Below are 18,393 nucleotides of genomic sequence, written 5' to 3'. Positions count from 1 at the left end.
CACAGCTGCAATGGCCTGTTTCATGTATAAAATGTGCAGTAGATCAAGATTTCAGCACTCGTGCATTAACTTGATTACTGAACTAGTCTTCATGCAATAAGTTTTTAAAGTTTCCTTGCACAATTTTATATGTAAGCTTGCACTTGGAGTCAGTCTATCTGAGACGTCATTTTTGTGCTTTTACTGTAGATTTGTTATATGAAGTAAATTCTGTGTCCTTTGATGAGCGATGACAGTGACAGGTGCTGATTAGAGCCAATCCTATCATCCCATCGCACTTATATACAGTAAATAATATATACTGTATATTTATATTCCAGAGGATGCTGTTGTCATCTGGCATGCTGCAGTCAATTTGAGCTTGATTGACAGTTACATCCAGGTTCACAGTTTATTGGTTTCAGAGGAGAGAGACAGATATGCCAATTTAGACAGGAAAGTGACAAAAAAGTTTCCATCTAAATAGAATAATTCTGCTTCTGGGAATTCTCAGCTGGGGAAAGGAAAGAGTCATGCTCCCTTTTTTTCTCCCTCCTCTTATAACAAGGGCTGTGAAAGACAAACATATACGACAGTTAGGGGCTGACAGAACATCCGCGTTTGATGCTTCACAGGGGAGCTATGAAATAAACAACAGGCAGAGAAATTGAATTACAAAGCAAAAAGGGGGCCTCTCCTTGTGGACCCAGACACATCACAGTGCACAGAAATAAAACAGCTCAGCTCAGTACATTTCAAAGGAGCTTATTTTATCTTTTTACACTGGATAAAAATATGCGATTGAACACTGGAAACTGGAGTATTCTACCTAAAAGAAAAACGTCATAATATTTTCATTTGATATTATATCACTGCTATTCATGCAGGACCAGAGGGTAGAACTTAGGGCTGGCAAAGAAACCAAAAAAATGTCTAACGTAGCAGAGGGCGAGGCCGAGGAGCTTGTCCCGAGAATCGGATCGTCATCCATTGTGTGGAAGCATTTTGGGTTCAAGGCAAGTGACACAAAACAAGAACAGGTCATATGCAAAGAGTGGCGTAAAGTTGTGTTGGCGCCACAAAGCAACACAACGAACCGCTTTAACCACTTAAAAAAAAACACCATAAAGTTCAATACGATGAATGTATGAGGGCCAAGAAATTCGTTAATAAAAAAATAACGTTAGAACATGATGTGTTTTCGCCGATTCATCACAAGTAGTTTAACTGTAGCAAGCATCTTACTATCACTAACGTTATCCACATTCATACATAGACGAAACAAAAGAGATATCCAGCTACAAAAAGCCTGGAAGTCAGAAGTAGAACGGAAGTACAACGAGGCGTTGTCATGGAGGTGTTACACCGTCCAAAAATCCAAACAGCCAGAGAAAATCTTACCGTGGTGATGCACATATTTGTACATTAGCAGGAATGTAGCACAATATGGATGTGAAAGCAGTTATAATTAGCCTATGTGACAATAAAATTTGTTTTGGTTAAAACCAACAAATAATCGTGATAATTAATCGCGATCTCAGTATTGATCAAAATAATCGTGATTATCATTTTGGCCATAATCGTGCAGCCCTAGTAGAACTTACTTTTTTTTCCCCATTAAAACAAGATTAAAAATAGTGTTTGGATCAAGAAATGAGTCTGCATAACAACTGAAAAGCTCTACAACTGTATTATATGCTCCCATTCTGTCTGACATCATTTCAAATGTACATGCAGCTTTATCGTGTGCTCCTGCAGTCCAAATCCTTTGCAAATCGCACAGTGCTAATCAGGACAGTGTCCACTTGTTGTAAATCAATAATGATATAACTAAGTCATACAAGGCGGCAGCGGTGGAGGGATTATGGAGCAAAGAAAGAGTGAAATAAGCTCTAAGAGGGATTTCATGCATAAATCTCTCCCTGCAACTTAGCACAAATTGAATTCAGGCACACTGCAAGAAAAATTAATTCAGCTTTACAAAGCGAGGAGAGGTTAAACACTTTATGTGCTGCTCAGTGATCCGAATCATGGAAAAAAAAAACATTTAGAGGCATTCTCACCGTAGCCCCCGTGCACTGTGTGATCTTTTATACTTGAAAAATAAACACATTTATCTCAAAATAGTCTCATTAGTAACCTGAATTCAATCTGCCATTGTTTGTTTCAACTTTTGTTTACCCATCAAGTTATTTGTCTTCATCAAATAGGCCTACTTCACATTACATTATTTATCTTTACCCATTTCTAGCATTTATATAAGCAGTATATAATAATTTTCACACACATAATATAGTTGTTAGCAATAATAAGGACATTTTAATTGTTATGTGTTTGTCAGGTGGGATCTTTCCTACATTGTACATTAGTGAGACCATTCTGGGTCAAAGTTAAGGAAATCCTGGTTTGTTGGTTTTGTTCTTTTGCTGCTTTATGTTTATTGGGGAACAGATCTACAATTCAGAATATAGTTATTGTTATAGTTATTATGAGAATCTTTTTGAGGCATTGGAAATAAAAGCTCCAGATTTGAAAGATCGGGTAAATACAATGGTAGAGATAACATCTGTGAGTCTGTGCTCAATTAGTCTCGCTCAACGGATGTACATTGCTGGGATAAAGCCTGATCCGGCATTTATGTAGCACATTATTTTGCAAGGGCACCGCCGCTGCATCCGGGCTAAGCGCCGCCCAGGATGGTTGTGATTGGTTAAAAGAAATACAAACAACGTTTTCTTCTCCTATCCCATGTTGACGCAGTGTAGCCAGAACATACTACCGCGCTGATACAGCGCTGTGGAGATTTGAGACTAATGCTCAATAGATTTAAAAGGTAGTTCGGAAGATAGGATTGTCTCCTGGGACCTTTTTTTGAACCTTTTTTATAAAGAACTTCTGTGACTTTTTTATATCCATTATTTGCACCATATCTTGTGATAGTGTCTAATGCTGAAATTAGATTTTCTTACTGCCATGTACCAACCCTTTCGTAAAGAAACCCCAATAAAAACTTAAACTCCTTCTATCAAGCGTCTGTAATGGATATATTACCAGTTATATAATATAATATTAAACAGCTATAATGCTTTTATTTATGTTTAATAATATTATTTTTATTAATAGTGAAAAACGCCTATCACAATTTACAAGCTGATGTCTTGAAGTTGCTTTTTTGTCCGACCCCAACAGTCCAAAACCCACGGATATTCAATTTACAATGATATAAAACAGAGAAAAGCAGCTAATCCTCACACTTGAGAAGCTGAAACCAGTACATTTTCCTTATGTAATTGATCAAATTTCAGAAATGTCGTAAAGTCAATCTTTTTTTCTATCATTTCAGCTCTACTCCAGATTGTCAGAAACACCATTAAGCCCCTTTTGCGTAAAAGATTTCAGACACTTTTATTATTGTACAAGTGAGACCAGCATAATGAAAGTGATAATACTCATGAACATGAAAGACATTTTGTCTTACTGTATTTACAGAGAAGTGTCTTCACATCACACACAAAAAAATCCTTCTACAAAATGAACAATTTGTAAATAACATAACAATTAAATAAACTTCACCTACCTTTAGGTTTACAGCTGAATATGCATATGATGACCATCTCTGCACTGCATAGAATTTATACATATACTTTTCCTCATGAATGATGTGTTTTTTTTTCTCCCTAATAACAACAATAATACTGCTCTCATGATGCATATAGGTGGCCTGTAAATAAACATTAACAATAACTAAGTCTTTGGCAAATACAAATACATTCACTTGACAGATGAAGAAACCATCATTCCAGCTTGATTCAAAGTAATAACTCGGCCTGAAACATGTGTGGGAGCTGAAGTTAGGAGGGAACATGTTTAAGGCATTTAGCTGAAATCGTGGCCCTGCTTTTTGACGTTATTGGTGTCGTCAGAATCAGAGTGAATCTGGATGCTTCTGGCATCAAACTAGACAAATGATACTGGTTTGACTTGGGATGGCTGTTATATCCTATTTTTCTGTGGTTGAATGCCAAAGACTTAATCAACTTAAATAAAAATGTAAGCTGTGAGAACATAGTAGTGCATGTCAAGGCAGTGACATAATGGGCCTTGAATTACAGGAAAAAGTGTGAAACTGTAAGTGCCTTTTCCGACTGAGACTTATTAGAATTACACTCAGTTTCATGAAATAAAGCAAATATGCATCATCATTTTTCTGCATAATAACGCTCCAGTGTTGCAAACCTCCAACATAGTGCAAAATAAACAAAAAAACACAAAAAGGTTTTGCCTGATGACCTCTTGTATCCTGACAAATAAGAAATAGTAAAACACTAGCCAAGCAGTCTGCAGTTTAGTTGTTACGAATTATAAAAAATTAAATAAAAAAATCATTTTAAGAATATATTTACTAGTTTCTTGAAATCTTGCAAATAGTGGGCCATGGTGATATATTGTCATGGCTCCCTCTATTTTCAAACGGATGTTTCTTTATTTATTTTATTTTCATTTTTACATCTTGATTGTGTTTCACAGAGAACATGTCCTAATCTTCTCATGGCATCAAAAGCGATCGATTTACTCATGCTGGATGTTTGGTTGGTGACTGTTCAGATGGATAAAAACAACGTTAGCCTGCCACAGCATGCATGTGCTGCTGCTAATCTCCTCTGATCTCACTGCGCTGCCATCTGAATCGGAGTGGGAGACGAAAAGAAACAGGAAAAAAAGGCTGCTGCTACATTTTAAGCTCCGGACAGCGTCCCTGCTGAGAGCTGTCAAGAAAAGGAATGTACAGTATTGATCCGTGATGGAATGAAACTGTGACACTGCCACAGGGGGGAAATAAATTCAGATATTTTAGTTTTTAGTCTTTTTCTTTTTTCCATTTTTTTTTTTTTTTAATTTTTTTTTTTACTGCAATTAGCCACAGTTTTCATCGTGTGTGTGAAGTGACTTTCAATGTCTCTGATGATCTTCTTGTAGTTTTTTTTTTTTTTGTTTGGGCTTTGAGTGTCCAAAAAAGCTGAGAGGAGAGAGAAGTCGTCTGGAGTCCCCCAAAAAAACGTTAAGTTTCTCATTGTGTGAGCTGGGAACATTTTATGCGCAGTTGCTCAGTGTCCAGTGGACCATGCCGCTTACACCGGGGCAATATAGAGGCTAAGGCCGTGGTCCTGCAGGTTGATTTGGTTTCCATGGTAACTAGTGACGGTCATAGGCAGTGGCAGCAGTGGGAGGGGCGGAGCCTCTCGATGCGGCACTATAATAATAAGGGGAACCTGAAAGTTAACAGAAGAACGAACCATTTCAAACAACAACAAAATGCCATTTACCAGATGTATTACCATTATTAGTAGTGCAATTGTTAATGAGCTGTTGTTTTACACATTGTTCCACACTGAAAAGCTCTTTTACTCAAAATGTTAATGGTTAATTGACCGTCCGCTAAGCCCCAACCTCATATTTACTGTTGTTATGCCTGTCAAGCTATTCACTCTTTTATAGGCACATAATGCAGTTTACAATGACGACTATTTACTTTTTTTAAATTTTAATAATGTATGATTATTGCAGACCGAGATAGACAAAAGCAGGTTTCTAATTTCTAGCCAGCGTGGGACAGTTAACATAACCTTTTTATCACCTGTATAAAAAAATAAGAAGCTAAAAATGCTAACGTTAGGTCTATGACTAGGCTGAAAACGTCATATTCATCTGACTCATGTTAATGTTTCTAGCTAACTGGTTTAAAAAAAAGAATCTGGTCTTATGCACTTGAGGGCTACATACAGTACATGGTATCGTGCTTAAAGACTGATTGTACGATGAGGTCAGACTGTTTTTTTTGTGATTTTTATTTTATTTTATCTTGTTCTTTTATTCGGTTGCGGATTTGTTAATTTTGAACAAGGGGTTCGTTTAGTTCACTCACGACTAGCGACACGCCCCATGAACGACTCTTGTGGTAGAGAATATTATAGATCCATACGAACCTGACGGGAGGACCGGACTCAGTGAGAAATTATAACACTTATAACATCTGCGACCAGCTTTCACACAGTGGGTCTGCTCATCTAAACAGGGCTTTTTTAAATGTAACCTGTAACCTCACATACTAATGCAGTTAGTTAATGATGTGCTGCTGGCTTTAGAATTTACTACTGTAAATAGTAAGCTAGTTTTCAGGGCATGCTAACGATTACAGCTCAGGATAGAGCAGATAAACACACTGTTTAATCCGTTCCTTACACTTTTGCTTTTGTGTTTTTGGTTTTGGGAAGCTGAGAAAAAAGACAACACCCTCAAAACTCGTATGTAAAGGCAGAGTATGTCTCTTATTACAGCCCCATGCACATTGTTTTGGCATGTGGAGAAATCCAAAGCTGCTGTGGTTACTAACAGTTGCTAAGGCTACAATTGGACGATCGTTGTTCGGGGGAGGGGTGAAGCGAATGGTCAACTAATCCAGTTTCTTACTCTCTACTCACTTAGTAATGCTGGGTTGCTGAATCGCCAGGCGTCATTGTAGGTTGTGTACTGTGGGTGACTGTAGGGGTTCCCCGAAAACTCACTCCCTGCAAAACAAAACAACAAATCAATTAGCATTTCAAGGCATCAAACCATTACCCCGTTCACATGCAGTCATTTCTCGTCATTCAAAACAGGATGCAATTGGAGGGGGAAAATGATAGTCATCGATGTGCGACCAGTCAAGCAAGTAATTTATTTCTTTTTCATTTCACTTAAGTTATGCAACACTGAACAATACAGGATGTGACACTGAAGGCGGCTTTCCCTGTCCCATTTATGGATATCTACCCATTCTTCTTCCTCCACTATATTCCAAACCGGTTTAATAAATACAGAGTGGTAATAAACAGTTTCATGCATACATTTTTGATATGCTGCAATAAATCCTGCAGCCTTTCTTGGAAGATTTTTTTAACACCTCCAATCTGAACCCCCTCCGGTCTGGGCTCTGGTGTTTGCAGCGATGGGATTTCATTGCAGGGGAACTAACTTGGAGCATGTCAGTGAACACTGCTGTTGATTCAACACGTTTCTTTCTTTTATGACACAATAAAGGCTAGATTTTATATAAAGCTGGTGAGAAATGGCTTTGCTTTAACAGTGTTTTGCGCCTGTCACTAAATCTTAGTGGTTGTGTATAGGATGAATGGGTTGTAACACAAAACCACAAGCCATGGGATTAAGGCCCTCATCTTTTGCTTTGTGCCACATAAGAACAAATGGAAAGTAAAAGTATGTTTGACTTGACAGTTTTCCACCGACATGATTTAACAGTTTTATTAGTCAAAGTCCAAAAGTAAATCCAGACTGCACTGCCACTGAGTGCTACCACATCCCCCCCCCCCCCTGTTTTTACTGGTAGCTGTTAAATGGACTCAACTATAGCATACAGCAATGGTATGTCAAAAAAATGTAAAGTCTCTATATTTTCAAAATAGCTTTTCATAACAGAGGCAGAGAGAAAAACTATAAAGCACTTAAAGAGTGCACGACAAAGTTTATTTAGATTAAAGACTAATCATTTAAATAATAATACATGTTCAGAAAGCCGATTTGCCTCAAAATACATAGTGTCGAAGCATCGTGGGATACATGTGGCAGATTTTCTTTATTCATATCAAGTGTTGTGTAAGTGTTGTCATTTAGCAAAAATGATTGATTTTGTTTTTTTAAAAGGTCGGTTTACCCCAAAAAAACATTTAAACAAATCTAACTTTTACTTTGAACACCACAAACAAAATTCAGTTCACCTTCATTGTATTGTCAGTGGCAGGAAAATAAGATTTCTTAAAATCTGGACAAATAAAACTATCTGCACTGTAACATGCCACTAGAGGTATGAAGAAATGTGTATATTTGTAATTTTGGTTTGACACTTTAAGAAAACATTTACAATCCTTGTTCTTCCATTACCTAATTTTCAAGTTTCAATGATGTAAAATAAAGTTTTTTTCAGATTACCTGCTGACTAACAGATTTAAACAAATGGTACGGTTATCATAACCCTCTTGGCTGAGGTGATAACGAAGCTCGTCATCATAGCCCTTCATAAAGGAGAAGAGAGGAACAGCCAGAGCCTGTGATGGGTTGTGTGATTGGTAAATTATATGCAAACACATGACACACTCCACTGGTTTCCCCATCCGTGTGGTTTAATCACATTGAAGCAAAATGCCGGCTGTGGTTTGGTGAAAATGTGTGAGGTGATGCAGGAGCTGAAAAAGCGTATAAGCCCAGCACCAAAACTGCATCCCTGGCAGTGAAACACAAGCCTGACCTCCTCAGAGAGACAACGATTTGAATATTTACCGGGCTCCCATGCCTCTGCCTTTTGACCCTTAACTGTTTGCTATGAACCTGAACTGCAGGTTAAGTAGAGGAGGGGAAAGGGATATGCTCTGGAGCCCAGAGGCTGGGGAGGGCTGGTAGTGCCGTTTATCGACGGCCGGTGTGAATGGCCACGCTGGGAGATAATGAGTCAATAAGGCAGAGAGAAAAGCAGGGAAGGAAGGGAGATCAACTGTCCTCTCTCCTGTCTCTGATCACTTATTCAGCCCGTCTAATCCCATCATACACACAGAGCTAATATAAGGATGGGTGTGCCTCTTGCTCTGCAGGTCAATATTTACCGCCTATCTACGTAATTTGGCACTAAAGTCTCTTCACTCTGCTTCTTTAGCTTCACACCTGTTCATTTTTAGGACAGTGCTACCTGTTAAATAGACCCCTAATGACAATATGAAGCGGGGACGTCGTCTCTCACTCACCAGGAACCATTCCAGCGAGCGTGGAGGTCGGGTAGCTGCCCTGGCCTGTGGGGGGAACGTGAGGGGGGTACCCAGGTAAGGTTGTGTTGGCCATATCCCGACCTGAAGAGACAAAATGAAACGACAACAAAAAAAAAAAAAACACTTCATCAGTGCTTTCCAGTTTTAATCTGTGACTAGAAACTGCATTAAAATACAACTTTTTGGAATGAATGTTGTAGTGGATGAAGTCTTCAGATCAGCAATATAGCACTGAAAGAAATACTCTATTACAAGTAACAGTTTTGCATCAAATCAAAATGTGCTTACTGTAAATATCAAAAATACTCACATTGCAGATTGGTCCCTTTCTGATTCTTAGGGTTATATATATATTGAGTTACTGGGATATTATTACTTATGCATTTAATGATGTAGCAGGCCGAGTTGGAGCTATTTCTATATACGATACTGAATATATTGTTGGTTTGTTGAAGAAATACAAAATTGTCATACCTATTTTATATAAAAAAATCTAAATCTAAGTAAATATAAGCGTGTAACTGCTCTGTCAAATAAAAGTAGTCAAGTAAAAAGTACAATGTTGAAATGTTGCGCTCTGAAATGTCATAAAGATGAATTCGTACAACTATCTCAAAACTGCTTAAAAACAGTACTTGAGTATATGTTCTTTACTTTCTATCTCTGCTTTTAGTGTTCAATTTCAAAAAGCAAACCAGCTACTGCAGTTATATAACACACACAGTAAATATGTTACTTTAGACATCATGACTCATCACCACCACCGCAAGTCAGTCAGCACCACAACTCGATTTTCAGTGTAGTTTAGAGATAGTTTCAAAGAACATAGTGTCATTTAAACACCAGAAAACATCAGTCTGCCGCTCTAACAGTTGAACTGAAAACAAGATAGCAGCTGCTGCTTTGAGCCAACTCAATACTGGTCACATAAATATGTCTCCTCATTACACAATTCCAACTTTTCCAAATATGGCAGCCTCTCTCTTCCTATGCGGCTGTAAAGTTCAAGCACATTGGCCTCTCTGCACAGCTTCACCCGTCCGGCTGCAGATATTCAGCTCTGTAATTGAGAGTGACGGTTGGGTTGTCCTCGCTTTGGACAAAACTGCACGTAACCCCAATCTGCACACGGGGCCCCTGTTATATTGTCAGCTGTGAGGGCCACTTGGACTCAATGGAGCTTTAATGAGGCACTAGTGGACAAAATGCATGCTAGTCTATGTTGCTGCCTTTACAAACAAACTCTTGACTACCCAAAGGAAAACTTTTTATCATGATGGGGCAAAATGATTTTGCATTTTTCTTGTTCTTTATAGTCAATTCACAGCCTGGTGGAATCTACAGATACTTTTTGCATCCTTTAACATCGGTGTAGACTATAGTACAGCTTTTTTCATGACATACAGTTTCAATATCAGGATGGCCAATGTGATTGTTACTTTATTTTATACTGCTATAAAATACTTTATAGTTTGGAAAAATAATACCTGTTTATTCATCTTCATTGGATATTGTGTGTACTTGTTTGTACTTTGTGACAGTTGCCTTAGTCTATTTATGTTGTTTGTATTTATTGTTGTAACAATCTTTTTATGCTGTTTTCTGCAGAGGAGGGTCTAGCTAGTCCACACAGCATTCCGGGATGGGAGAAAAACGTGCTCTGGTTTATTGCTATTTCTTTAAACCAAACCAACCAAGCGCTGGACGGAGCAACGGTACCTGCAAAATAGCCTCGAAACTTGTTTTGGTGGAAGACGTACTTTCAAAAGTTGTTTTCGTTGTGCAACAGAAAACACAGATTGGACAGATAGCTCTAGCTAGCTAGTCTGGATTTACCCTACAGAGATCTGAGGAGCAGTTAACCATAGTCCTCATAAATCGACCAGAGTTTAAAATTCCAACACAAAGAAAGTGGAAGGTAACGTAGATCCGGCCGAAAATGAGGGACATTAGGTGGATCTTCCGGGATATATAGTTTGGTACACTGCAGCACACCTGAAAGGTCTCAGTTTATGCAAAGAAAAATATAAAATAATCTGCAAAAATAAATACCGTTCTTCATACAGACGATACAACTATTGCAACACTTTACCTCCCATTGACAACACCCATTTATCTGTCCAAATATTGAAAACTGACTCTTGCTGCCAATTAGCATTGCTAATGAGGGCATAAACCAAAGGCACATGTAGATATTGGATCAAAAAATCCAATTCATACATGTGAAATATCATGAGCAACTTATTTGTTTAATTGAGGGTGAGCAAATGGGCCCTCTGGGTATTGAAGTACCTGCTACTGCAGGCTGGCAGGCATACTGGCTACAGTGGGGGCCACAGGGGGCCGGGGAGTGAAATGGCTGGTGAAGAGGCCTGGAGGGCTACGAGACTCAGGCCTGCCAGGGAGAAGGAGGATGAGAGAATGGGGTGGAAGGAGCCATGGGAGCCTCGTATGGCTATTACACTGATCTTGGACAATAAAATAATCTCAAACACGTGCACAAATACTGAAATTAGAGTAACAGGACTTGTTTTCAAGGATATTGTCATGACACTTTTAGCAGTTTGTTTTAGATTCCCAGTGGCAGAAAGCAATTGCACTTTTTACTCCACTTATTCCAATTTACAGCTATAGCTACTTTGCAGACTGTATGATTTGCTATATAATATGATGCATTGCTATAGATTAAACTACTGAACAGAATTTAAAGTGTTTTAAATTAGCTCCATCCTGACATGCTACCTCATTAAAATTCCTAGATTTACGTCAATACTAAACTACAAACTATAGCATTTTAATGAGGTAGCATGTCAGGATGGAGCTAATTTAAAACACTTTGTTTTTAATGCAGAGCTTCCACTTCTGCATTACAAAATGTAGTTGTATCTTAATAAAAAATACCATACTGTTGTCATAGAGTCCTAGGAGTTGTTATTGGATGGCTGTGGAGCAGCTCCAAGTTTCTCAGTCTGTTGCTCAACCAAAGAGAGATTTGTTCAAAGTCACTATATTACACAATATTACAGAAAATACAAATGGGAGATCTATTTTGAACTGGATTCTCTGTAAAAAGCCAAAATGTAATCATGAATTGTACAGTAAAGAAAAGATTCGGTCTTACTGCTCTCTATTATTTGCAAATCTCAGCACTGATTGCTGTATTGTATGAGGCCTGCTGAGATGTGACTTTTGGTTAAAGCGCCGAGGCTGGAGGGCTGCGGAGTTAAAGAGCTTTACAGAGAAGAGTGAGGTCATGCCGGACCTTTCATTTATAATAAGAATTAGTTAGCCACAAGCCAGTGCACATACGTCAAAAGGAGCTGTGGGAGTACTGTAGGTGGGGGGTCCAGCAGGGGTGAGGCCATTGTGTGTGTGTGTGTGTGTGTGTGTGTGTGTGTGTGTGTGTGTCTGTGTAGACATTGGTTACTATTGTCTTAACTGTTTCAGCAAACACTGACCCAATCTTTTCTTCATTATTATTTCAGCAGCTACAGCAGTCGTACATGTTTAATAAAAGTAAATACTCTTATCTCTTTATTATCTCGCTTCAAAGAGATGAAATACATTATGAGCACCAGATCCCTGCCTTACTGTTCAGTCTGATGGGGGAACAGTTTAATTTCTTTAAGATATAGCAAAACTGCAATGCAAGAAATGCAGTTATTGTAACTAGAGATGCCAATCATGCTTTTTCCTCTTCAGATTCTGAATCAGATTTGGTTTGTTTCAGTGGTGGAACTGAGCAATTTTTAGGTTGTAAATGAAAACCCAAATATCATATATATACCCAAATAAAAACACCAAATTTCAATTTATTGTTATTGCAATTTTATAACATCAGTGAATGGTTCTAAGGCTTGCACTTAATGTGGGCCGGTACTTTGTAGCCGATACCTGATCGATATTAGCCCTGATACTGATCCAGTGTATCGAATCAGGGCATCAATACTTTCAACTTAATTTCAGTGGACACTTCATTCTGACCTAATCTTAATTCTAACCTAATCTAAATGGTAACAATAAAACACACATTTTGGTGGGGTTTTTTTGTTTCATTTTTGGGAGTAGACGAGTGTTTTGGTAAGAGTAGGAGTTATTATCTTAATGTGCAAATGTACGAAAGCAAAAGATTGGAGATGTGGAGAATATGTTTTCTTAAAGGTTTGTAATGAATGCTAACAAGAGTCTATTGCCATCAACTTCAGTCTTTTTTCCATCACATGTTGACTCCTATAATAATAATAATAATAATAATAATAATAATAATAATCACAGCCTCTGTTGAATCCTGCTTTTGTGTATTCCAGGATACAGTTGGCAGTAATTGCCAGCAGCTCTGTGACTGTTGCTCTATGTCCCCTTTAAAGCCCTCTTTCTGAGAGGCGCCAATTCGGAGAACTCTCTGTACAGCAATGATAGCCTCATTAGCTGCTTCCTAGCCTTTGTTGTTTTTACAACAGAGATGTGTGTCCAGATTCTCATTAAAAGATGGGCTTCTGTATATTGCTGCTTCCTTTGACAGTCCCCTTAGATTGAACGCCAGCAAATCAAGCTATTTATTTTCCTCTGCCCTCTTTTTCTTTCCCTGCGAAAATCAATTCAAAGATTTTTTTTTGGTTTGCTGTTACAAAAGCCTGTTGATTCTGTCTTAATTTGAGTAGTGGCTTGTAATGGTCGCTGCTGAGCTGGGAATACAGTAGTTCCTGCTTTTGGTTTGCCGTGAAATATCAGATTTTTACAGACAAGATTGTTTGAGTCTTCGACAAACGGAACAAATGACAGCATACTGACAGCACTACTGGTGATTTTCTCGATATGAACTACACAGAGTGACTGAAAACATCATACAGTTTTAAATTATTTTGTCAACACTGTGAGAAGACAAAGATCAACCCACAACAACGTGACAAGAAACTATTGTGTGTTTTTTTTTCATTGACGTCAACTCAGTTCCTTAAAACACAAACGAAAAAGCAAGATGACCTTCTCTTTATTTGGCATGGGAACAAAGTCATTTGTGAATGACTCTTTTGCTTGCAAGAGTATTAAATTTAGCATGACAGGGACACCTTCATGTTTGCTACAACAACAACCAAAAATCTTTTGACCTCCGTTTTCTAGGCTATATGCAGAATGGGGCAATTTATCACAAGCCAAAAAATCTCAGCACCCTAATTAATTACAACTAAGTAAAGAATGTTTGGAGAGCCAAATTGCTTTAATTCCCCAAACACTGGCTGAAAGTCATTCATTATCAAATGTGTGCTCAAAGGTTAGTTTGCTTTTGTAAAGACGAAATAAGCATTAATTTTGGAGCCTGGGCCTGCCTGTCCCCCCTGTGGGGAGACGGGCGAGCGGTTTGTCATGAGTCCACACATCACTTACGGCAGGTTCGCTGTCTGATCTTTGCTCGCTGCTCACTGGACAACGGCAGGTCCTGATACTTTCTGTGTAGTTCACCCTGAGAGCACTCACTCACCTTAATTGAATGTGGATTGTTGTATTTGGTGGATGGAGTTTTGTTTAGAGAATTGACAGGAGCGTACTGGAGCAGCTGCTTGAGGAGGAGAAGTGTCATTGACACGGGGGCTTTAAGCCTTTGGAGGCCTCCATTAACAGGCCCAGCAGGGAATATGTTTAAAGAGTCTTCAGTATGCAGTCACTGAGTGGAGATGTGTAAAACTCCCACTGAGTGCTCAAGGGAATCCGCTCAGCGCTCAAAGACGGCTCTTCAGCCTGAAGCACCATCAAGAAAACAGGTGGGCTCTGACTAATTTCAGGAAATACAGAAACTCTATATAGAAATATTGGACAATTGGCTGTATCAAGGCCATCTCTCCATTTATTTCTCAAAATACACAAAAAAGTTCAGAGCTCCTCCTTCTGCTATTCATGAATTCAGCGACGACTCACACTATTTGAATTTTAAGCAGTTTGAATGAACAAGAATACGAAGCACTTGAGATGAAATCCATCTCTCGAAGGGAATTCATCAAAGAAATGACTTCCCATATCAACAATAGAAATTACCTCACAATATGCAATTGTCCTATCCACATATTCATGGAACCCTTTGGTGTTTTTATGGGGTAAGAGGGACTATTTAGCAGGTAGTACAGCATTAATGTGGAGGAGAGGGAGAGAGAAAAAAGCTGTTTTAATGGAAGTGGCTTCTTGCTGCTGAATTTCGATGATGTGCACAATGCCCTTAAATCCCTTTCTTATTTGAGCCTGCTTTTCAGATACTTTTGAGCCTTAATAGGATAAGCAGAGGACACAAAAGATTTCTATCTCTCAAGTCTTTCAGTTCACTGAGAATCCCGATCTCTGGCAATGAGCACTTCATGAATCATTCATTTTTAATAGATTATGCAAATTCCAGGACATAAAATCAACAAGATCAATAACTGCAGTGTTTTAATTGGTGTTGGAAAACATTTTAAGGATGAACATAATCTCCAGTTCTTTCTCCCGTAAAGACACAATTAATTTGAAATTGGATCTCGGCCTAAATACTGCAGATAATTTACTACTTTTTGCATGGCTTAAAATTCCTCTGGTAGGCTTATCGCTTGCAAGTAAACTGTAATGCTCAGCCATTAGAGAGACCACACACCTGAATATCACCTAATATCCACACAGGCAGCCACTGAGGGAAAACCAAGCAGAGGAGCCACTAACCAAATACTAATTACCAAGTGGAAGTCAGAGTGATGTTTGTGTCATTAGTTTGACCTCCGCATGCTTTATTCCTCTGCCTCCAGTGAGATCTGCCACCAGAAAAGGGCATGGAATAAACTTATTTACTAACACAAAAGCAAGTAATGCGCTTTTCATAAGCACACACACACACACACACACACACACACACACACACGCTGAAATGCATACAATCCCATCTTTCTTCCTCTACATGTCTCTTTGCACCTGTAAAGCAGTAAGGAGACCCTCTCTTCAGAGACCATCTAAAATATCCCAGGTGCAAACAAAGCCGCCTGCATTCTACGGGGCCATCAGTCCACAAAGGACAAACACACACCTTTCTTCTCAGGAGGCCTGCCTTACAGGGGAAATCTACCTCCCACATATTAATGAGAAAAGGGCCCTTTCTTTTCTCATAAGACTGCTTGGCTATCATTTGAGAAGGGGGGCTGCAGCAATTTTCAATCACCCTGTCCTCCCCCACGCAGAACTCGTTGCCTTTGATGGCTGCTGCATAATTATATGAATTTTAATAAAAGCTCTGTATATAAATCTCAGGCCCTGACAGTCATAGTAAACTTTCAGTAAACTTAACCTTCTTCTTGGTAATAACACGGCAACAACGAAACAATATTTCAATTAGCAAGGCAGTCATTAACTGTGACAAGGAGAGGAGACACCGAGGGAGGGGGGGGAGAAATAGGAGGGTGAAATAAATGATCATGGTGTTAGAGTTAGGCGGCAGAAATGCCAGAACGTATTTACAGAGGCACATTACTCGTGCTTTGAGACACACAAACTGTCTCCCGGCGAACAAATCACAGGAGCAACACAGCAGCAGCCAACAAGCAGTCAGTCCTGCATGGTGGCCTTTTTGCGAGACCTTGCTCTGATACACAGTCATAGTTGTGATGTGCTGACACCCAAAGGTCCTTGTCTGTCCAGCGGTGACTGAACAGCTCACCCCCCCTTGCCCCACCCCACAATCTCTCTTATCACCCTGCTTGCTCAGCAAACAACCAGGCAGAGGACAGCTGCTAAGCTTTTATCGCATCACTGTACCACCTTTTCAGCTCAGAGTGAAATGGTATTAAAAAAGTCTTCACACTTAACTTTTTGGTTTGCTTTTATTTTCACACATTTCATTTTTTTTGTCAATTGCACAAGCATTCTTAGTTGTTTTTCTTGTTCTTTTACATTGTTCAAACCCCCTCAGCTGAAGCTGTGGCGCGGCAGCATAAAGGCGTACTGTATGGCACTTGATCTTACCTACAGGGTAGCTTTGCGACACACTGGGGCCCAGGTCTGGGTGGACGCTAGAGGATAAACTGGGCTTGACTTCATCCAGGCTGGAATTCAGGGCAGGGAGCGAGTACTCATTAGCCTGGGAAAAGGACAGTTGAATCATTACACAACCAAACAATACCAAGATGGAAATCCTCCCTTCTCCTCCTCCATTAAGCGCTCCACACAGGCCTGTGCAACTATAAATTTGTATGAGAGCATTGTGTGTGTGTGTGTGTGTGTGTTTGTGTGTGTGTTTGTGTGTGTGTTGCTGCAGGGTGGCAGTTCAAGCATATCATGAATGTATTTTGGTATTGTCTGAGAGGAAGTGGGATTTTGAGATGAGTGAAAAGCCAAGGCGTCAGCTGGCCCTTTGTGCTTGACTGCAGTCCTACCCCTGATCAGCCAAGGGAGAAAGCAGTTCTGCTTTGTTACAGGCTCACCATGTGGCCCTGTTTGAGAGACACCATTCACCTATTTTTTTTTTGCTTTTTGCTTTTAATTTGGAGTCTAAACCACCTTTAAATTTCATTACCACTTATCTCTGAATAGAATCACATGTAGAACTTGCACTTTTTGTTAACATTTAGTTGTTTGAGTTTTTGCTTCTTGTGTGCATTCAGACGTTGTATTAAAGGACTAGTTCACCCATGTCACTAGCAAAACACCCGTTTTTAATGCTAGTAGTATCTTGCGATGCAAATAATTTTATGTGCTCAGATTTTGAAATGTCCACCTTTTGAAAATTCCATCTCAACCCCACTTTAAAGGTGGTAAGGGGAATCAGTGCGTTAGTGCTGCTTTTTTTTTTCTTCCAAAAAACATTTATGTTTTTAATTAAAAAAACTTGGTGCCATTTGAAAATGTTCTATACTGGAGGCAATGTGATACCTGAGTTACCGGAGTACCAATACCAAAAGAATGCTTAAAAAAAAAACTACATTTAAGACAAACTACTCAAATGTTGGATGTTTTCAAAACACAGCTGAAGCCCTAAATTGTGTGTGTATATATGTGTATATATATATATATATGTGTGTGTGTGATTTAAAGTAAGATTATGGATTTAAAGTAAGCCAGGCATTTGATGCCAACTTTCGGTGTAGTTGAGATTTTTAATACCCAGGGCCAGTTGGTGCCAAAAAGTATGTCTTTCCAGAAACAATGTCCTGGTTACTCTGGATAATCAACAAAAAACTGATTTAATACGGACTGCTTCCTGAGTAGAAAGTAGTTCCAGTAAAAAGAATTCACAGCCAAGTCTATCTGGATGGAAATAAAACCAGATGTGTATTTTTGTAATTTTGGTGAACTGACCCTTTAACAAAAAATACTAAATCTAAAAATAATCTCTTTCCAGCTTGTCTCTCATTGTCAGGTTTCTTTTTGTTAATCCACTAGAAGACACTCATGGCAGATGTTAGCAGGTTCTTTTAATGAGATGAGACTTCCGGAGTCTGAGTGTTGACAATGTTTGTCCAAAGCCCAGTGTGAGCCTGAGTGGCTCAGTGGGCTGCGCTCCCACAGGGGGACGCCCGTGACCCCACTCTTGTCTGCCACTATCACAGACAAACTCTAATTGTCTGCTACAACTGTTCACTGGCACAATGTCGGATGT

The 18,393-nt window shown here is 39.1% G+C and overlaps 1 protein-coding gene across 4 annotated transcripts in view; it reads right to left on the bottom strand.

The window, feature by feature from the left end:
* Nucleotides 1–4,858: 4,858 nt before the first annotated feature.
* Nucleotides 4,859–18,393, bottom strand: part of pax2b (paired box 2b) — a 30,163-nt gene continuing 16,628 nt past the window's right edge. For 2 of the 4 annotated variants that reach the window (XM_078279482.1, XM_078279483.1), the window contains exons 7-10: nt 16,761–16,875; nt 8,769–8,870; nt 6,459–6,545; nt 4,859–5,230 (exon numbers count right to left, since the gene is read on the bottom strand). In XM_078279482.1, the coding sequence (XP_078135608.1) occupies nt 5,109–5,230; nt 6,459–6,545; nt 8,769–8,870; nt 16,761–16,875 (426 nt within the window). In that variant the 3' untranslated portion in view covers nt 4,859–5,108. Of the gene's footprint in view, nt 5,250–6,458; nt 6,546–8,768; nt 8,871–16,760; nt 16,876–18,393 lie in introns of all 4 variants that reach the window. The other 2 variants (XM_078279485.1, XM_078279486.1) reach the window with 1 other exon arrangement.

The sequence above is a fragment of the Sander vitreus genome, chromosome 21, assembly GCF_031162955.1.
Source record: "Sander vitreus isolate 19-12246 chromosome 21, sanVit1, whole genome shotgun sequence".
Taxonomy (NCBI): domain Eukaryota; kingdom Metazoa; phylum Chordata; class Actinopteri; order Perciformes; family Percidae; genus Sander; species Sander vitreus.
Note: the sequence above shows the minus strand (reverse complement) of the source record. Positions and strands in the feature narration are given on the sequence as shown.